Source organism: Manihot esculenta, chromosome 5, assembly GCF_001659605.2.
Source record: "Manihot esculenta cultivar AM560-2 chromosome 5, M.esculenta_v8, whole genome shotgun sequence".
In the NCBI taxonomy this organism is placed as follows: domain Eukaryota; kingdom Viridiplantae; phylum Streptophyta; class Magnoliopsida; order Malpighiales; family Euphorbiaceae; genus Manihot; species Manihot esculenta.
This window is the reverse complement of record NC_035165.2, coordinates 29,797,581-29,818,704: the sequence shown is the minus strand read 5'-3', so window position 1 is coordinate 29,818,704 and position 21,124 is coordinate 29,797,581. Positions and strand designations below refer to the sequence as shown.

The 21,124-nt window shown below is 34.7% G+C and overlaps 2 protein-coding genes across 3 annotated transcripts; both read right to left on the bottom strand.

The window, feature by feature from the left end:
- Window positions 1–1,759: 1,759 nt before the first annotated feature.
- On the bottom strand, window positions 1,760–13,154 carry LOC110615433. Of its 2 annotated transcripts, none has more exons than XM_043956855.1 (9): window positions 12,768–13,154; window positions 10,170–10,912; window positions 8,163–8,430; window positions 6,667–8,041; window positions 4,385–4,533; window positions 3,599–4,310; window positions 3,431–3,512; window positions 2,640–2,687; window positions 1,760–2,503 (listed from the first exon to the last, which is right to left on the bottom strand). In XM_043956855.1, exons 1-9 carry the CDS (start codon window positions 13,060–13,062, stop codon window positions 2,300–2,302), a joined length of 3,876 nt encoding a protein of 1,291 aa, XP_043812790.1. In that variant the 5' UTR covers window positions 13,063–13,154; the 3' UTR covers window positions 1,760–2,299. The 2 variants fall into 2 exon arrangements, with proteins under 2 accessions (XP_043812790.1, XP_043812791.1); XM_043956856.1 differs by having other exon boundaries at window positions 10,170–10,920; window positions 12,768–12,907.
- A 1,749-nt stretch (window positions 13,155–14,903) lies between these two features.
- LOC110614522 (transcription factor bHLH84) lies at window positions 14,904–16,827 on the bottom strand. Its single transcript, XM_021756076.2, has 5 exons — window positions 16,602–16,827; window positions 16,212–16,538; window positions 15,896–16,129; window positions 15,457–15,588; window positions 14,904–14,996 (listed from the first exon to the last, which is right to left on the bottom strand). Exons 1-5 carry the CDS (start codon window positions 16,791–16,793, stop codon window positions 14,904–14,906), a joined length of 978 nt encoding a protein of 325 aa, XP_021611768.1. The 5' UTR covers window positions 16,794–16,827.
- Between the last annotated feature and the right edge of the window lie 4,297 nt (window positions 16,828–21,124).

Genomic DNA, 21,124 nt, shown 5'->3' with positions numbered 1-21,124 from the left:
ATTTTTAAAGCTTTTTAAAATTTGTTATAGTAAAATAGGCTATTAGCGTATATCAATAATAGCTCAAAGATGAGAGATATTGAAAAAAAAATTGGAAAGAGAAGTTTGTTGATAGGAATAATATTAGTTTTCTCTTATTCTAAAGGGTAAGCAGATTCATTCAATAAAAAATCTTCATCGTAATGTGATCTAATAACTAAGATGATTCTCATTGACAACAACTTCAAGAAGAAAACCCATCGAAGGAGAGCCAAAAAACATAAGTGTAGCATCAAGGGAGGATCCAAGCCTAGGGGAACCACTGGCAGCAAACAAAGTTCTTTATCTCCTATAGTCTTTGAAAGACTATGTGACTGCACTAGTAATATCTCCTAGAGGTGCTCACCATAGAAAACAAAAAATCATTAAACTTACATTTGGTTGCCCCAAAGAAGACATATCAAGATCCAAACTTGCATGTAGATTTCTAAAACGAACACCACAAAGAAATGCAATAATACTTGAAATAGTATATTCTTTAATTTTCTCACCATGAACCCCCTTTCTATAAACCAACAAAAAAAAATATTTCAAGTGAGATATAAAAATCTATAACTCTAAATGGAAAGATGAGTTGTCCCATTAAAAAAAATAAAAAATGACCGATAAATTTAGCAGGAGAATAAAGTCTTAGGAATAAGATCGAGTTGAAAGAAAATTTCTCCCTGATCTAATTAAAAAAGTCAACTCTGAGTAATAGTTTATTTTTTAATTTGATAAAACTCCGAGCAATAGTTAGAATGGAAAATTTACATAAGTTTCAAAAATCAAAACCTAAACCTATTATTGCTCTTTGGAGATAATAAGTATAAGATTAGGAGGGTGTTTAGTCTAACTTATAAGATAGTCAAATCAACTTATAAGTTCTAAAACTTAAATGACATGTTTGTTTATAATAATCTAAATTTATAAGTACAAATAAAATAAACCAGTCCCCTAGTTTTTTTATTAAATTATTGTACTATTCATATTAAATATTTAAAATTACAACACATTATCTTCGTTTAATAAAAAAATAATTTATACATTTTTAGTGATTTTTATAATAAATATATTTATAAGTTGTTTTTAACTAAATACATCAATTTTTTTTTATTATTTATAAGCACATATACCGAACGCATAACGGTTTAAACTTTAAAAGTGTTTGGCTTCCACATTCTTGGCTTCATTGTACTTTTGTAGAGTTGCTTGTTATGATGTAGAAGTTTTATTGCTAACTGTAGCCTTGTAATGTAACTAATTGCATGTAAAAAAAAAAAAACTAGGTAGTTCTTTACATGAATTAAATTGTTCAATGTGTTATTTTTTATTATTTTTACATTTCTTTAAAATTTATCCATAATATTTTTTTATCATTTTTATTTTTCTTTAAAATTCATCCACATACTGCGTAAAGTTAGTTACTAGGGAGGCAATTTTAATAAATATAAATTTGTAATATATAAAATAAAATTTTATTTTCATTATAAAACTTAGTTCAGATATTGCTATAGTACTCCTTTATTTCAAGATATTGCAAATAGTCTTACTTTTGCATGTAATGATCAACTATTACTTTTTTTTTTCAATAAATTATCAAATGATATGATTAATTTGTATTAAATTGTTATGATTTGTATAATTTATACGTTCAATAGGTTATGATTTTAATGTAAATATCATGAATTAATCCCAACTCTCAACTAGTCTATGAATGAAAGTATATATTCAACCAACAAAGAAGAAAAAAGCAGTCCTCATCATATAGTGCTGACAAATTAGCAGTACAAAATATTCTACAAATATCAACAGAACTACCTTTACCTCTACTTTCAATCAGCAATAAGATGAATACAAAACATAATGTACCGCTTCATCATCGTTACAGTAGAAAACTGTCAAAGACAACAAAAACAAAATTGAAGCTGCCTAAATCTCGTTTAGGTTGCAGCAGGATTTGCACTAAAAAGTTTTTCCCATTCTGGAAATGAGCCGCAAGGTATTTGTTGCATCCAGCTACTGTGCTAGACTTGCATCTCACCAAATCATTTGAAAGTTGAATTGACCAACATCATTCAATCAAATTGATTTTTGCCCTGCGATAAGCCTCAAGGTGATAACTGGAACCAGGATTGACATTGGTTTCTTCCTGTCGCTGCGACTGTTATCCAATGGATGATATGCTGTAAAGAGATCAAATTTCTACCTTGAGACTTCAAAGATCACTATATGGCAGAATTGAGACTCTGCTAAGCTTCTGTTCAACTAATAACTGCGATCAAACCCATTCGAAGTTTGTTTCTTTAGGCAAAACCAAAGCAATCAAGCAGTTGGATGCATCAGGAGCTATAGAAAGCATCGAACATGTTTCATGCGAGTAGGGAAGTATGAAGAGAAGCCTTGCCCACATGGATTTCACAGCTGGGATTTTAATTACTCCAGCACAATCCCTTTGTTTCAAGTATGATATGAAGTCCTGAAACTGCAAGCCGAAAGTTTAATATGATACCCTATGTTCACAGTTATCCTATTGGATGCTCAATATTAAAGGAATTATCACTAGATTTAATGTTTGATTACTACAAAACCAAACAATAAAGATAAATGAGATAACTTACCCCTTTTTGGTCACTCGCAGATGAGGGGATCAACAGGCATACTTCCCTCTGCATCAAGAATTGAAACCCATAAAAAATCGCATTTGGACATATATATAGATAGATAGAGATATATATAGAGAGAGAGAGAGGGAGAGAGAGACAAAAAATTAACATGGATAAGTCATTTCCTCTACTTGGCCTATTTTAGTGCTCCTCAGGATCACAAGGCATGTGACGTACATTCAATGGATGAAGATGTCTCACTTATACATAAAACTCAACTCAAGTTCTTCACATAAACACAAGTTCCAGAGGGCTATCACTATGAATCACTAGACTCGGAATCTCAAGTCCCTACACCAATTAGCCTAACTTGAGATCTTCTGGCCTTATGATCACTTGGTGTAACCCTAGGAAGGAACATCTAATAGTGTTTAGATCATTTGGGAGGTGAAACATCTATCAACTAATAAAAATTGTTGATAGTTAAAGGAAGCTCCAATATGAGAATCTCATCCACAGAAATACCATCCTTAGAAATGGAAAAAAAAAATAAAGTTTGAAGAACTCAATTCTCAAGGAGCAAATCGACCCATCAATAATTTATGCAGATCATTCTGGTATGCACCATACAAATGTGAAGTATTTAGATCCCAATAAGTATTCACTACCCCATTATAATGCTTAGCTGGTACTGAAAGCCTCAGAGAATGCATTTCATAGATAATAATTTAAAAGACTTGTGCAGTATGAACATGATGAAAAGATATTAGAGAGAGAAGTCAGCAGAGATATATTTATGGACTCACTTTATGAGGTGGTGTACTTGTAAATGTTGACTTCACATGCCGAAAATCTGTGCGTTTGGTCATATCCAGTTTAGAGGGCCATCTGCACCAGTAGTGTGTCAGAAGGATTGCAAGATAATTTTCTCATTTTCAACAAAATTGAAAAATAATGAGGAATGAATTTCTTACTCCACAGGTTCAGAAATCAGACTTGAATATTTGCAAATATCAGAATCAACCTTGTATGAAAAGATCGTGCAATAATGAACCCCACTTTTACATAGTGTGCCCTGCCACTGATACTGCTTAGATTTTCCAGACGTTTCTGCATCAGTTGATTCTGCAAAGGGTGGAGGTGGAGGAGGTGAACGAGGTGGAGGGGGAGCAGGTGGCGGGGATGGTGGCAATGGAGGGAGTATTTCAGGCTGAGGTGGTATTGATGCTAAAGGTGGTGGTACAAAAGGCGGAGGGGGAAGTGGAGGTGGAGGGGGTATTTCAGGCTGAGGAGGCACAGAAGATAAGGGTGGTGGAACAACAGGCAGGGAGAACATTTGGTCAAAGTGCTGTACTGGAGGTCGCTGTATCTGTGCCAATGGAGTCACAGAAGCAGGTATAAAAGGCGGTGCAACAGTGCTACCCTGAAAGATATTGGGCATTACCACTGGAGACATTGGGTTCAAAGGAGCATGATGGTTCAAAACTCGTGGATCCCATGCACTGTTTGGAGGATGGTAAACAGGTCGGACAAATTGAGATGGCTGGAACTGCTGTGGTGGGAGAATAGGTCGTCCCTGAGCTCCAATTGGTACACTTGGAATGCTCGCAGGTGCAGGATGCAGCTCCATTTCATTTTTCTTGTACATCCACATTTGCTCAGAGGCAGCAGAAACAGCACGGCCACCTAAATAAAGAGTAAATACTTCCGGTAAAGAGAGAAAAAGGAGCTACCAATTGATATAAAAAATTAAATATTACCTCCCTGTGAAGGGTCCACTCCCCCAAATGAACGAGCAGCTTGTACTGTAGGCCCATGATTCTCTGATTTTATTCTGGGTGATACAAGCTCCATGGAGCTGCCATCAGACTTCATTGGGAACGAGGCAGTATAGTTCTTTCCTGGTTGACTGACCAAACAAAAGGAACAATCTGTTGTCAGGGATAGGAGGTGCTTAAATTGAAATATTAATTTCTCGAGGAAAAATAACCTGCAAAAAGTAATGTTTGGAAAGAACAAGTATAAAACTTTATGCAAATAAAAGTACCAAGCATCTCTTTGCCGAATAAAATTAACCATGCAGTGGATATTACAGAAATAAACAAAGTGGTTGTATCAAGCACCACGCATCCATGGGCAAACTGGCAAGGATGAACAAGACAAGAGAGAGAGAGAGAGATTCACCACCATGGTTTTAAACAACGGGCTGCTATGTAACATAAACAGCAGTTGAATACAGGTTTTAAGGGGGGACTTACTGTTATCCACATTAAATAATGGACAGAAAAATTGGTCTTGGTAATGGCTAATATTAGCCATTAAATGGTAATGGCTGTTAGCCTGTTACTCACATGGGCAGAAGCTCCTTTTGAGAGCAGAGACAAGAAGCATGTTTTCTTTCTTGGTTTTCACTTTCCTTCTGTTTCTCCCGAATTTCCATCTTTTACACACCTTCATTTCTTGAGATAATATCATCATTTAGCTAAGATTTATTTCAAGTGAAGAAGAGGAATTAATCACACTTCTACATCCACATTTTGCAAAGGGTTAGTTATTTGTCTTTATTATTGGTGTTTTTGCTCATTTGTGGAAGAAAATTATGGTTTATGCTAGGATGTTTATGAAATTTACAATAAGAAGCATTAGTTTGCCAGATTTTATTGCCTTATTTTTGAAATTATTTTCAGTAAAATACATAATAACTGGAAAGTAACATCAAAGAAAGTTTTATCTTCATTAGAAATTTAGACTTGAGCAAAATAAAATTTAACAAAAATCAATGATCATGACTTGTTTTGGCAAAAAGACCAAATTTGCCTCTAAACTAACAGCAGGAGTCAAAAATGCAAAATTTCATCTTTTGGTCCAAAATTGCCCCTAAACTATATTGGTCCAAAATTGCCCCTAAACTATCATTAAAAGGTTAAATAAAAATTGATGAGAGCGTAGCTTGCACTCTAAGATCCTAACAAATAAGGGCCTTATTTGGCCTCTTAATAATAGTTTAGGGTAAATTTGGATTGAAAGATAAAATTTGGCATTTTCAGCCCCGTTGTATAGTTTAGAGGTAAATTTGGCCTTTTAGCCTTTTTGTGTATATATAAAAAGTAGTAATTTAAAACTTAATTCAGTTATTATAGGTAATACATAAATAAGTCAATTAATGGATAGGTGTAAATCAAGAACCTTTCACATATTCAGTAGTAACAAAGTTAACACTTTACCATCTAGTTAGTTATTTTCCATCTATCTTTATAATCTACTTAATTAGAAAATAAAATAAAATATAACATCTGCAAATCAATTTTCCATCTGCTATTAACAGAAGCAACATCTGTAACATGTTACCTTGACATGCCAGCTACTAAGTCTGAATCATCATAGTGCAAATGTATATAAGAAACAGGAAACTTATATTTCTGGAGAAATTAACTCAAATATATAGGAAGAGAGATAAAAGAAGTTAGTTCCAAATCAAGAACTTCCAGGTACTTTTTTCCTGAGTACAGTGGATTCTGCAGTGTTCATGGTTTTGATGGATTTTCATGTGTTTTTGAAGTTTTTTAGCAAAAGAGCAAAGTTTGGAAGCTTGGAGACTTTGAGAGAGGATTTCTCCATATCTCCACGTTGGGATCCTTTATTCTCTTGTTTGGAAGAGGTAAGTGAAGATCCTGAACTTCCTTTCTTGATTTTTGAAGGTTTTATGGGAGTTTGATGGAGAGTTATGCATGTTTAGGTTAAGGGAGGTTTTGAGTGATCTTTGTGTTCAAGCAGGTTTAAGTAAATCAAGAACTTCCAGGTACTTTTTTCCTGAGTACAGTGGATTCTGCTTTGTGCCGAAGAACTCGTAAAAGGCCAATTTTCAAAATCAGATTGCATTATTTGTTGGCCATCTAAGACTATTATAAAAAGTCATTTTGGCATCCAAGTATGAAACCATTGGTAAGCAAAATAAATCCTAAGGAATGAAAACTTTCAATTCCATTAATGAAAACAATTTGGAGAATTCTAGAAATAAATTAACGGAGTAGAGAATTCAAACCTGAAATCAATCTGAAAGAACATCCCAGGACAACTACGAAGATTTTTCAGAAGAGTGTTTGCAGCTTCAACATTGCTGCAATCAACAAACCAACCACAACCCATCTGCATGTTTGCTCGCATCAACCTAACTATAGATCCTACATTAGCAGAAGCAAGATTGCAAATTGACATTAGCTCATCATCTGTGATGAGGGGGGAGCTAACATTTGGAATACAAATCCAAAGTGTACTTGATGGCACTTGGTCTACATCCCTCACCATAGCAGCATTGCTGCATCCAGATGTATAATTCTCAAAATAGTTTGGGTGTACACTAATGCTGTACTTTGTCCGCAATGATGCAAGTAAGGAAGATAAGTGGGACATCCTTGTCCTACAGCTGTCAGCAGGGCTCCCAACTGCGGTTTGAGTATGAGGTGATTCAATCTTGCACATGCTCCCAGAATTACTGGTTCTGATGTCAGCATGGATTGGGGCTGGCATTGATCTTCCACCATCCAGTTGAGACATTGTAACATTTGATGACCCAGCATTAAAAGGCGGCAGATGACTGCTTTTTTCCTTCCGATGCTGCCTGAGATGTGCCATGACAGCAGTAGCTTCTTCAGGAGTTTCAAACTCCATTAATAATGCTCCTTCATTGCTAAGATCAGTGAACATGTAAGGACCCTTGTAAAGCACTTTCCTTGATTCATGCAAAATCTCATCCCTTGCCCATTGGCTTGAGATATTTCCCACATAAACATGACAACTAGAACCAACTGCAACACCATTCATAGCTCCCCTAGTTCCTAATCCTATATCCATGAACTTTATCTGCCAAGGAAAATGGCAGCGCATATATTCCCGAGCCCTTATGGCATCAATTATGCTCCTGTACTCCACCAAGGCAAATCCTTTCGCTGGAAAAAAGAAAAACTGTTCTATAGGGCCAAACCTCTCAAGCTGAAACCTCAGATGAGCTTCAGATGCTTCAGGGCCTACAGAACCCAACCAAAGCTGTCTAGAAGCAGAGAAAATATCCATTGCAGCAGGGTCCCCATCACAGAACCAAACAGTCTGAGTCATTGAACCATATGGTGTCCCCAAATGATGTTTAGGAGAAGCAAAAGCATTATCTATGGCTCCACTAGCAGATCTCGCAATTGGTGAACTGAAGTCAACATTTGAAGTTGTATTCTTGTCAATATGAACATTATGGTTTCCACCTTCAAATGAATTGTTCCTAGAGTCTATTATTGTTCTTGTAACAGGTGAAAGCATCTGTTGGTTCTGTAAGTCTCTGGGCAGGGAAGACCTGCCATGTGAAGCATCTGCAGGATCACTCATCTCAAAGTCCATGGATCTTGACCCTCCATTATCATGACTAGTACCTGCATTCAAACAGATATTAGTTTCAAGGGGAAGTACTGAACTGCATGCTTTCAGATACTGACGTAAAAATGTTACCAGCAACACCATCAGTGCCGGATTTACCATGAGTTCTTAACTTACCATCTTTACTAGACAGTTCACCAGAGATTTGATGTTGATTAGAGATCCTAGATACCACGTATTGCCTATTGATAAATTGCGAGGCATCTAAATTGTCCTCATCACTGTCCATTTGGGTATCTTCTAGTTTACTAAGTTCAGTATATGATTCAAAGATTTCTTCCAGCGTGGATCTAATTTCTGATACAGCTACAAAAGATGGCATGTTACATTGCTTCTTATATTTTGAGAACATCCAACTTCTCAATGATACACTGTTACCAAGAACCTGCAGAGAAGAAATCTCAAAGTAAGAAAGCAATGTCAAGCTCAAATACCCTTTGATTAATAGGAAATTTTACACAAAGGTGCCTAGTTTCTACTTATACTACTTCAAAACCTATTATCTACTCTTATAACCAATGATAAGAATCTAACTATTGCATCTAAAATTGGCCTGGGATGAGACAAATTTGACAAGTTTGCTGTAAGCCAAGGATTGAAGATCTCCCATCCATTTGAGTGATATGATTTCACCCACAAGCCCAGAAGTAGCAAATGCAGGCCCAAAACAGCTAAGTATGTATTTTCAAGAAGAATAAAAGTGGAAGGGAAGATTTGAGAAGCAAGAAATTGGAATTGCTGTGGGGAAGCTCTTTTTGTTAGAGGGAGACGCACAGGAAAAGGCACTTCGAATTAAAGATGCTACAAAAGGGGAAAAAATCCAAGAACTTGTATAAAAAGGAGAATCAGGGCAAAGGTGGGACAGAGAAAATTCTGAAGAGCAGATTTGAACCGGGCAAGAATCTACTGCACAGGAGTGTCTCCTGGAACTTGTATTATTAAGAGTTGCTTCTAGGATTCTTCTTTTGTATCAGTATTATTCAGATTTTTGCATTAAGAGCCGCACCTTGTCCAGGACCAGTTACCCCAAAGTTGTTACAGTGTAATGGTGGAGATGCAGAGAAATTGTCTAGGACCAATTCACTGTCCGAGAAAAATAGCCGATGAGATGGAAAGGAAGCTTCAATTTGCTAAGCAAGAGTGGGACTCTTCTCTGTTCGTGTCTGTGGAGTCAGCAAGGAAGAAGATGACAATGAGTGCTAGGCATGGTCTAAAGGAAGGATTAAGAGCCAAATGCGCAAGTCCACTGACAGGCCCAATTCTTGAACCAAGCCCTCCACTGAAATTTACTATGCAAGTGACAGATGTTGTTGATATACAAATAAGTATGCACAATTCAGCCTTGAACACAAGGCTGAACTTGAAGGGGCTGGCTGGCAATTATATGATTTCAGCCTGAAGCCCAGGAGTAGAAGATGCAGGCCAGCAGCCAAGAATGTATTTCAGGAGGAACAAAAAAAAAAAAAAAAAAGAAAGGAAGATTCAAGAAGCAACCAATTGAAAGTAACTAAAGGGAAGCTCTTTCTGGAGGGAATCAAGGAGGAAAAGCAACCTTGAAATCCACAAGTAGAGCTGTGAAAGAGAAACCAGAGCAAAGGTGTGAGAGAGGAAGAAATTTTGAAGAATAACTGTGCGCTGGGGCAAGAATCTCTTCCACAGGAGTGTCTCATGGAATTTCTTTTATTAGGAGTTGTTTCTTGTATTTCTCTTTTCTACCGGTATATTCAGTGTAATAAGAGTGAGTATCAAGAATTCATTGTTGAGGGAGAAATAGTTTGCAATTAAGAATTTCAATCTCATAATACAATTACAGCCTCTTTTGATGTTTGAATCCCCTTAAATTTTGTTTCTAACTCTATTAATAAAAGTCTACATAGACCAAGACATGATCTCCAGTTCAAACCATTAATTCATAATTATAAGAAAATACTTAGCTCCATAAGGCCTTAACCTCATACTAGATTTAGACCAGCTACATGAATAACTTTCTGTATTCGAGGAATGTTCTCAAGAATAATATATACACCAACAAACAATCACCATGTAATGCTTGACAGGGATAAAGCTAATAAAAAAATGCAGTATAATAATCTGTTTAACACGTGGAGACATTTAGAGAATTACCAGTTGCAATAAGCAGTTCCGCTGGACAGAATGTGAATCTGCTGAAACACGGTTGCCATCTGATAAAAGGTCCTCATCACTAACTTCATTGCCTGTGACACTTGTTTTTTTACAGCTTTTGGATGATGCTGGCCTATCGTGTGCTTTATCTGATAGAGGAGGCACAAAATTATCATCAAGACTGCTTGTCACCTGACTAAGAAAACACTGCGCTTCACGAATGTGGTCAGAGCCAGCAGATTTGAGGAGATCAAAACATGCTGCAAGCAGATTTTTCGAACAAGAAAAGAAGATCCAGAACATACTTAGCACACGAAACTTGAATAACTTAACTGTTGAAGATATGTCTTCATCAGAAAACTTTTGCTTTAGCTCAGAAAAGACCTCAGCAGAACCCAGCATCTTCAATATTTCCTTATCAACAATCTGAAAAGCACCCTTTCCCTCAAACGAGGACATGAAAAATGAGAGCACATTCTGAAAAACAGCAGAACAGATGCCCCGAATTACAGAAGATGTTGGAGCCACCAGAGAAGCAGTGTGACAGATATCAGCTAAACCAAAAATACAGGCCTTTGCAGTCTCAAATGCGATACCATTAGAATCCTCGCCTCTATTTATCACTGCCGTATTCTGGTTATGCATATTGATAACAACTTTAGTTGCAGCTTCAAGGGCAGTTGGACAATATGACGCATATCGAGGAATGAGATCAGCTACTATACGCTGTACACTAGTGCAACCTGCAACACTAGCAGCATACAAGTCACTAATTTCTCACTTCTTGTTCTTCTTCCGCTTTTCTTTCCTTTTTCCTTTCTTTTTGATGTGTGCATGTGCAATTGTAGGACATCTCAGAAATGTGAATATTTCAACACCTTTCTTAAGGAGTCAAAAAAGCTTTAATGCAGTTGCGCACATAGTATAATGTAGAGGAAAAATTTTGTCATAATATTCTCTATGTTAGATTTTCATTTATTTGCACTGCGCCCAACTTCTTTCGCCCTCAAACTAGGTGTTTGTTTAATTGATAAAGTAAAGTATATTTTGCAAGCAAATACTGAAAGATGGACTAGGCTACATAGGCATTAAGTAATACAATCAAGTTAACAGAAAATTCATTTAATCTCAAGCACACCATTATCAGAATCGTACAATTCGAATCAATTTTATAACAAATCAATTCAAATCAATTTTATAACAAATCAATTCGAATCTATAGGGTAAATCTTAAATGTACCAAAATCTTATGATTCTTAACTTGAATCTTAAGATTGTTGAATCTTATGATCCTCGATTCGATTCTACATCCTAGCAATTCAAATATATAGAGTAAATTGCTAATATGCCTAAATGTGACTAAATTGCAAGAATCAATAATGAATCAAGTGAATCAATATGAATCAACCGAGTCTTCACCCGATTTCAATCAATTATTTATAAAGGGTCTATCATATTTTATATTTTTAAAATATAAGATCTCATTTATTTTTACCATAAAAGATGTACATAAAGCAGTTCCTTAACTATTTTTCTTTCACCATCCATTCTTTTCCTTCTCCCTCTTCTTTCTTTTTCTTTTCTTTTTAGTTAATTTACTTAACTAATTATAGTTGTCAAGTTATGACAATTTATATTAATAATATTAAAATTTGTTATCCTTTTTTACTATTTAATTATTTGATCAAATTTAAAGAAAAATTTAGCAAGTTTATGATGATTACTATTTTCTACAATTTAAAAATTATAATTTGTAGCATAAAACTATATAATATAGAAAATACATATTATTCTATTATAAAGAATCTTTATAATTTATAAATGATAATTATATATTTAGCAAAACATATTATAAGAATTTTTTAACTTAATTTTTTATTTTTAGAACTTTATCGAATTTTACTTCTTGATTCAAATCTTGATTTGACAACTATGCTCAAGCATTCAACATGAGCACATATGACTCTGCAAGTACAAAAAAAACTTCAAGGTAGCAGGCAACAATAATAGATGATTGAAGTAGTGCATGTAAAGCTAAAATGTTGCCACACCTTTCGGGGTACTGTTCCTCCCAAATAAAGATAAAAGGTATTCAAATTCTTGTTTCAACAGACAAAAGCATATTTCTATCACTCCACGTTTGCTACTATTCAATCATCTATGCATGTCCAAGGCTCATGACTTAAATGTTTCAAAATACAAAAAGTCACACTAAGAGTGAAGATTTCAGCACTTTTAAATTCCCAAACGAGCTCATGGTTTATGCATAGCATAATTGGTAAAGGTAAAGAGTCACATTCTCCCTCCTCCCAATCTATGTATAAGAAATTTTTTATAAAAAAAAAAATGCTTTACGAAATTAATATAAATTCAAAATTCAATTCAGTTTCGGTATTCACAACCTGATAATATAATCAACTTTTTTCCTCGGGTTTCTCAGCGATGAAAAATGCGAATTAACTTCTATTATAATCAAATGAAAAATTATAAACTCTAATCCACTTCAAAAGATTAAACAAAAAGCACATCAGAACACATAAATTCCAGAAAGTTTTCGACAATGAAACCGAAAAGGAAAGCAAAAACAGAACGCGCTACCTCTTGAGGCAGTAATGAGAGCAAGATAAGTTTGCTCAAGGTCGGGCATGTGGCGGCCCTCTTTTTGAGAAACGCAGAACTTAAGGCGCTTGTAAGTATCGTAGACATTTTTAATCTCATCTCTGTTTCTTCGTCTCGCGAGAATTTCCTCTTGGGAGAGTGGTGGTGGTGTTGATGGTGAAACTACGGTGCTCCGAGGCTCAGCTAGGGTTTCTGCGGGTTGTGCCGGTGGCGGTGTTTCTGGTCGAGTCTCGTAGAGCTTCCGCTTCTTGAGAGGCTGCTCTGATGAGGACATTGCTCGGAAGGACGCAGGTAGAGGGAGTGCGCCTCAACCCGGACCTAAGAGAAGGAGTCGAGTTTCTCTAGGCTCATTTGGGAACGAAATGGAATGGCAGACGAAATTACTCAAGTAGCCCTCTCGTTGGTCCCACAAAATAATTGAGTAAATTTCACGTATGGTTCCTGAATTTAGGAACTTTAACTGTATTATTCTAAACTTTAGTTATAATAACTTTCTTTCTCCACTCAATTATTTCTCTCTTAACACTCTCTTTCTCTCTACAGTCCATAATGATAAAATAGATAAATAAATTAGTTTACATACATTCCATCCCAGTAATAATTATGACTATTTATAAGCTTCATGTTGTAATTAAAAAAATAAAAGATAATTTATAATAAAGTTATTAAAATTTAATAAAACTCATAATTTAATCATTATTATTTTAGTATTATATAATTTAATCCTTAAAATTTTATTTTGTTAAAAGAAGTCTTTCTATTAAAATTCACTATTAATTCAAATAATTTAATCTTTTAAATTTCATTTTTTACAATAGTTTAATCTTTTTAACTTTAATAATTTATAATAATTTAGTACATATAATTTTAATATTTATAATAATTTAGTTTTTTTAATTTAAATTGGTTTTTTAATTAATAGATAAATTATTAACTTTAATAATTTACAATAATTTAATACTTATAATTTTAATATTTATAACAATTTATTCCTTTTAATTTAAATTGACTTTTTTAATTAATAAATAATTGATGGTAAAATTAACAGAAATATTATTTTGTTAATAAAGAGGGCATTTGAGAACTACTTTTATTAGTATTTAATCACCGGTCTACTAAGAGAGATATGTGATTATTAGGTTCTCCACAGTAAAGTCAAGTCAAGCAAATGGATCCATGATAGATGAAGGATAAGGGGTATATAAGTCTTTTTACTTTTTTAATTAATTTAAAATATTATAAATTGTTTAAAAGGATTTTTATGTTAATTAAGTTAAAATTTAGGAAGTTTTATATTATAAATTAAAATTTAGGAATCACATTGTTATAACACCTTAAGTTGAGGGACAATTAGTGAAATTTATCCCAAAATTATTTGGCTGTGCTTTAGAATCAGAAGTTCTCAAAACATTGATTTTTGGTAAATTACAGATTGCCTCATGTTTAAAATTTAAATAACAAATTAACCCTTCACTTTCAGTGTAGAATTTAAGACAACGTTTTTTATTCGAAATAGATACTTGAATTTAAATTTATCAAAATAGAGCAATTACTCTTCTCTTTGGTGATATCAAAGATCCATCTTATAAATTGAGAATTTCAATTACGGTTATAAATTTTTACTATTTCAGTTTTAATTATTTATTTAAAAATTAAAAATTAAATTGAAATTAAATTGACGAGTTGTAATTTACTTTCGATTTTGGTTCAAAAAAGAGTGGACTGTAACCAGTCTCTTTATATAAAATTCTAGTATGATTTAAGAAGCGAAACTGATTAATCGATTCGAATCAAACTATGGTCAGGTGTATATTCTTGATTACATTACTCTCATTATTTAATCTTTATAGATCAGTTTGTATTTGTAATTTGTTGATTAAACTCTGGCACTTTAGAATTGGAAGATCATTGTGAAGCCATCTAAATCTTCTTAATAAATACAAATCTATATATAAAACGGAATCAGCAGATCAAGGATCATCAAAACGACAGCGTAGAAATATATATATGTTATAATCCATGTGATTGAACAGAAATTATTTTAGTGAATATATTTTTATTACTGTTGATCTGATTTGTATTATAAATTAACATTAATTTAAAGTCATGACAGCTTCATAGAAGCATTGAGATCTTCTGATTGAGGCCAATGTCCATTCCATTGTAAGCAATAGGTGCGTACATCCACAGATCATCAGAGCTCAAAAGCTGCAAAGATAAAGAAGACAGATTAGCATATATGCTTATTATTTTTCTTCTTGCTGCATAAAAAAAAGGGAAAATGTGCCAAAAAACCTCAAACTTTTTCATTTTTTACAATTATACTCTTTAACTTTTTTTTTCCACAAAAATGCCATGAACTAATGATTTACTTACAATTACACCCTCCTTATTTAATTCACTGTTAAATATTGACAAAGAATTGTAATGTTAGCATCTTGCTCTCTAAACTTGGTCTTCTACCATTGAGTGTATCTAGATGAGAAGAAAAGGGCGGAGGATGACATGACACAGTGAATTGGATATGGAGGGTGTAATTGTAAATAAAACATTAGTTTAGGTATTTTGTTAAAAAAAGTTTTAAGACTATAATTGTAAAAAATAAAAAGATTTAAGATTTTTTTGACAGTATCCCAAAAAAAAAATGAAAAATCCCAGTTGCCATTACCTTGATCTGGAGCTGCAGAAACTTTACATAATGGACTGCCTCCTCTAGCATTGTACTGATATCAACTTTTGTTCCATTAGGAACAAGATTCTGCAAGATTCTCAATCTCTCGTTTATCCTCTCCCTTCTTTTCTGCAAGATTTAATAAATAGAAATTTAATTTAAGTATATCAACGGGTCCAACTTTTAAACCATTAAGAGCCTGTTTGGCATTAGAGCTGTTATTGAGAAAAATATTTTTTTTTAAATATTATTTAGAAAATATTAAAAAGTAATTTAAAATCTGTTGGACATAATTTAATTATAAAAATACCAAATAACAAAACAGTTTTTCCTAAACTGCTTTTTTCGATGGCAATTAAAATGCTAAAAAGCTCTTTTTAGCTTTCAAATTCAATGTCAAACAGGCTCTAAGGAATTATATGCATTAATAGCTTACCCTTGCATAAAGGCTCTGGGGATCTGTGGCGGATCCTCGACTAGCTCTTGTCTTGCCATTGGAATTGAGAGTTTCAGAAACTTTAGAATCAGAAGATGCTCCTCTGTTAGAATCCTGAGAAGCATTGTCTTCCTCTGAACTGCAACTGCTAGAGCTCTGTCCATTTTCCTCATTGTTTCCTGGAATGAACTTCTGGTTTTTCCTGGAAGTTACTTTCTTCTTACTCTTTTGCACCTGCATTTAGAAATCAATGACAAGTAATAAGGAATTTTTCCTACAAGAAATTAGTTCATAGTATCAAAAGTAATGTTCTTACATCTCTTGTAACTCGAGATCTTTTATTCCCTGATGGATTGGCTTCTGATTCAGGGAAATCAAGCATTCTTTTCAGCTGCAATTCCCTGGCAGGAACAGAATTAGCTCCTGGTTCATTTATACAGACAGTTTCTGTTTCTGTCATTGCAATTTCAGGAAACATTGCGACAAAAGATCCTGAATTTTTCTCATCCATGATACAAAAATCCATGGACATAGAATCATCATTTGTTGTCAGAATACTGTTAGAATCACTAAACAAATAGGTTTCTTGTCTGAAAGAAGGAATCAAGACACTACTGCTACAGTTACTGCTGCTACTATTTTCCTGAGAAATCAGATTCAAATCAGAATTGAGAGTGTTCCAAGAATAAAACAGACTCTCATTAACGTCAGCCATGTTCAAATTGGCTTCAGGGTTTGAGAAAAAAGCTGTCGGATTTGCAAACTGCACCCCTTCTTCGTTTCCGACAGGAAATGAACACTGACCAAGCAATTCACTTGTGATGTCAAGCTGATCTTGTGTCGAAAACATTCTGCTGAAGTCCCATTCTCCATCAGGAAAAGCTCCCAAAGTCTCCATATCAACAAGTAGAAGCCTAAGCCTGTGAAGAAACTGCCAATTCAAGCTTGTTTGTGTCTGAAGCAAGCAAAAAACCAGGAACATATTTATACCCATTTCTTACAAAAGATGTTAGAAAGTGTTGACTTCATTTGTATACTAAGAAATAATTCTTAATTACCTAATCATTCCTCTGATGTAAGTCTTCATTCTCTGCAACTAAACTCAGGAGTCTAATGTGGACCCATTACCAGGCAAAGGACAACTAAGATGATAGATTAAAATAATAGAAAATTTTTCAATGCAATTAAAGAATAAGATAAACTGAAATTAGAAGGCAAAAGGGTCATTATGAGAGGACTAATTATGATTAATGAGAAGAAGAAAAGTGAGTTTTAATGTAATAGAAAATGAGAGAACGTGGGAAGAGTCTTGATGAATAAAATAAAAAGACATGGAATTTTTCTGACATATTAGTGAGAGAGATTATAAAGAAACATAAGTCTGAGCTGAGGACGGCATGACATGGACATGAATCTGAAATTCTTAAATCAAACTAAAACGCGCAAAAACCGACACGTTAACCTTGGAACTCGTTCTTTGTCTCCTTAGTTGCGGCTTTAGACCTAATCTGTTTTTCTCTTGATTATATATTGTTCTCGAGCTATTTCATTGATTTTTAATCTTTCATCAACATTCCAAGCATTTTATCCTTTATGCATATCCATATAATTGAAAATGAAACAGTAATAAAGGAATTCTTTCAAATTAACCATGTCTTTATATATATTACTAGCATTAAATCCGTGCCGTACCGTGGTGATATGTTTTTAAATATATTAAAAATTTATTTTTTAACAAATATATTATATATATTTACTATAATATAGTTAAATTTAAAGTTATTATTATAATAAATATATAAAAAAATTTAAAGTTATTATTATAATAAATATATAAAAAAATATTATATATAGATTTACAAATTTCAAAAAAAATGCGATCAATTGAGTTAGACGACTAAATATAAATCAGACCGAGAGAATACATTCTATACTTATAAAAAAAACCGAATGAGTACTTTCTATTATTATAAAAAAAGAGAAAATTTTAAATTTATTATTTTGTTAATAGAATTATTTTTATTTTATTTCTAAAGATCTTACCTTTAAAGTTTTGATTATGAGAGACCCTATCTTTAGAGTTCTTACTTTGAAGGTGTGGTTGTATGAAGTTTTACATTGATAATTCTCCTTTGAAAGGTCTAACCTTTATGGTCTTCTTTTTGTAAAATTTGATCTTAGTGATTTACTCTTTTCGAAGTTTTGACCTTGATGGTCTTCTTTCTGGAAGATCGGCTGTAGTGTTCTTCTTTTGGAAGGTCTAACTTTGGTGGTCTGCTATTTTGGAAAGTCGGACCTTGGTGGTCTTTCTTTTGAAAGGTTTGATCTTGGTGGTTTTCTTTTTGAAAAGTCTGACTTTGATGGTTTGCTCTTTTGGAATGTTTAATATTGGTAGTCTTTCTTTTGGAAAGTTTAACCTTAGTATTATTCCTTTAGAAGGTTTGACCTTGGTGGTTTTCTCTTTTGGAAGGTCGGATTTTGGTAGTCTTTCTTTTAAAATATCTGACCTCGGTAGTCTTCTTTTTGAAAGGGTCTGACCATAATAGGTTTCCTTTTGGAAGATTTGACCTTGGTGGTTTGCTCTTTTGGAATGTCAGACTTTGGTGGTGTTCTTTTTGAAAGGAAGGTCTGACCTTGACTGTCTTCCTTTTGAAATGGTCTGACCTTGCTAGTCTTTCTTTTGGAAGGTCTGACTTTGTTGGTCTACCTTTTTGCCCTTTCGACCTAACCTTTGTGGTTTGCTCTTCCAATCTGACCTTACTGGTCTGCCCTTTCAAGTCTTACCCTTTCGGCCTTGCCCTTCTAACTTGACCTTAGTGGTCTTCCCTTCCGGGTCTTTCTCTTCCAACCTGACCTTAGTAGTCTACCCTTCCAGTTTGGCCTTAGTGGTCTGCTCCTTAATGGTCTTCCTTTTAAAAGGTCTAACCTTAGTAGTCTTTCTTTTAAAAAGTCTGACCATAGTAGTCTTTCTTTTGAAAGGTATGACCTTAATAGTCTTTCTTTTGAAAGGTCTGACCTTAGTAGTCTTTCTTTTGAAAGGTTTGACCTTGGTGATCTTCTCTTTTGGAAGGTCTGACCTTGGTAGTCTTCATTTTGGAAGGTCTAACCTTAGTGCTCTTCCTTTTGAAGGTTTCACCTTAATGTTCTTCTTTTGGAAGGTCTGACCTCAGTGGTCTGCTCTTTTGGAATGTCCGACCTTGATGGTTTTCCATTTGAAAGGTCTAAACTTGGTGGCCTTCCTTTTGAAAGGATCTGTCCTTGTTGGTCTTCCTTTTGGAATGTCTGCTTTGGTGGTCTACTCTTCTGACCTTGCCTTTCCAACCTGTTCATAGTGATCTGCCCCTCCGGGTCTTTATCCTTCCGACCTGATCTTAGTGGTTTATCCTTTCAGGCTAATCTTAGTGATCTGCCCTTCTGGTTCTTATCTTAGTGAGACCTTCCTTTTTGAGGTCTTTCTTTTGAAAGGTTTAACCTTAATATTCTTCCTTTGAAAGACCTGACCTTAGTGGTTTGCTCTTTTGGAAGGTTGAGTCTTGGTAGTCTTCCTTTTGAAAGGTCTAATTTTGGTGGTCTGATCTTGGTGGTCTTCCTTTGAAAACGGTCTGACCTTGCTGGTCTTTCTTTTGAAAGGTTTAACTTTAATGTTTTTCTTTTAAAAGGTCTGATTTTAGTGGTCTGCTTTTTTAGAAGGTTGGGCTTTAGTAATCTTCTTTTTGAAAGGTTTGATCTTGGTGGTCTTCCTTTAGAAACATTGTGACCTTACTGGTCTTCTTTTGAAATGTTTGACCTTAGTAGTCTACCCTTCCGGCCTAACCTTAGTGGTCTGTCCTTTCAGGTCTTCCTCTTCCGGCCTTTCCCTTCCGACCTGACCTTAGTGGTTTGTGTTTCTAGGTCTTACCTTAGTGAGACCTTTCTCTTTGAGATTTTTCTTCTTTAAGAAGAGTTTTCTTTTTAGGATCTTCTTTCTTGAGAGAAGAACCAACAGTATCGCTGTATCGTAACATTTCATAAAGAGATGATACTATTTTGTGAGAATGAAAGTACGCTGACAAGTACAGCGATATGCAGATGGAAAACCAATGATTGTAAATATTGAAAAAATGGAAAACTATATAAAGTAGGGCAACAGAATGAGATTACACGGAAGGGTATGGATGCGCAGAAAAATAATAAACACAATTGAGTAAAAGATTTATAAAAAAAAACATAAAAAAGAATATGTTTTGAAAAAAAAGGCATAACTTTTTTTAAAAATAAATATTTACATTGTAAAATTTGATATTATTTATATAGTGTTGGAAATTGAGTTTTATTATTATTATTATGTATATGTATATCAGAGCTAACCAGACTCTCCGCCTTAACCAGTGATTAGGGATATTAGGCGGGCGGGTTTTTATGGGTACCCGATCCGCCCAAACCCTATTAGAACGGATTTGGATTTTTACAAAACGGATTTGAGCGGATTCGGATTTAAAAAATTTTACCCATTTCGGATTCGGGTAGGGTTCGGGGTTAGGTGATCGGATACCCGTTACCCGAACCCGATTACCTATATTAACAAAACTAACCCTAATTTCCTTTTTCATTTTACTCTTTCCTCTCTCCGTCGGCGCCTCCCTCCCTCGCTTCCCTTTCCTCTCTTCGTCGACTCTCTCCCTCGCTTCCCTTTCCTCTCTTCGTCGACGCCTCTCCCCCACTTCATGACGACTGCCGGCAGCCCAATCGGCACCGGCGACGTCTTCTTTCTCTCCCTGATAAATCTTCTCTCTCCACAGTGCGATATCTCCTTCTCTCTCTCCAGTCGGCGACATCTCCCACTTCCCAGTCAAGGCCTCTCTCCCCCACTGCATTGATGAGTGGCGGCAGTCGACTCCTTTCTCTCCCCAGTCGACGACGACGATAAATCTTCTCTCTCCCCAGTTACCGATATCTCCTTCTCTCTCTCCAGCGGCGGCATCTCCCACTTCCCAGTCGGAGACAACTCTTCCCGCTCTCCGGTCGGCATCGGCGATATCTCCTTTGACTGGAACTTTCTTCAGGTTTGCAATCAAATTTTTTATTGAAACTTTCTACTGCTGGGTTTGCTGAATTTGCAATCAAATTTTTTGACTGGAACTTTCTACTGCTGGGGTTGCTAGGGTTGCTGGGGTTGCTGGGTTTGCTGGGTTTGCTGTTTCTTGTCATTGAACATTTCTCCTTCTAGTTTATTTGGTAATTTTTGTCATT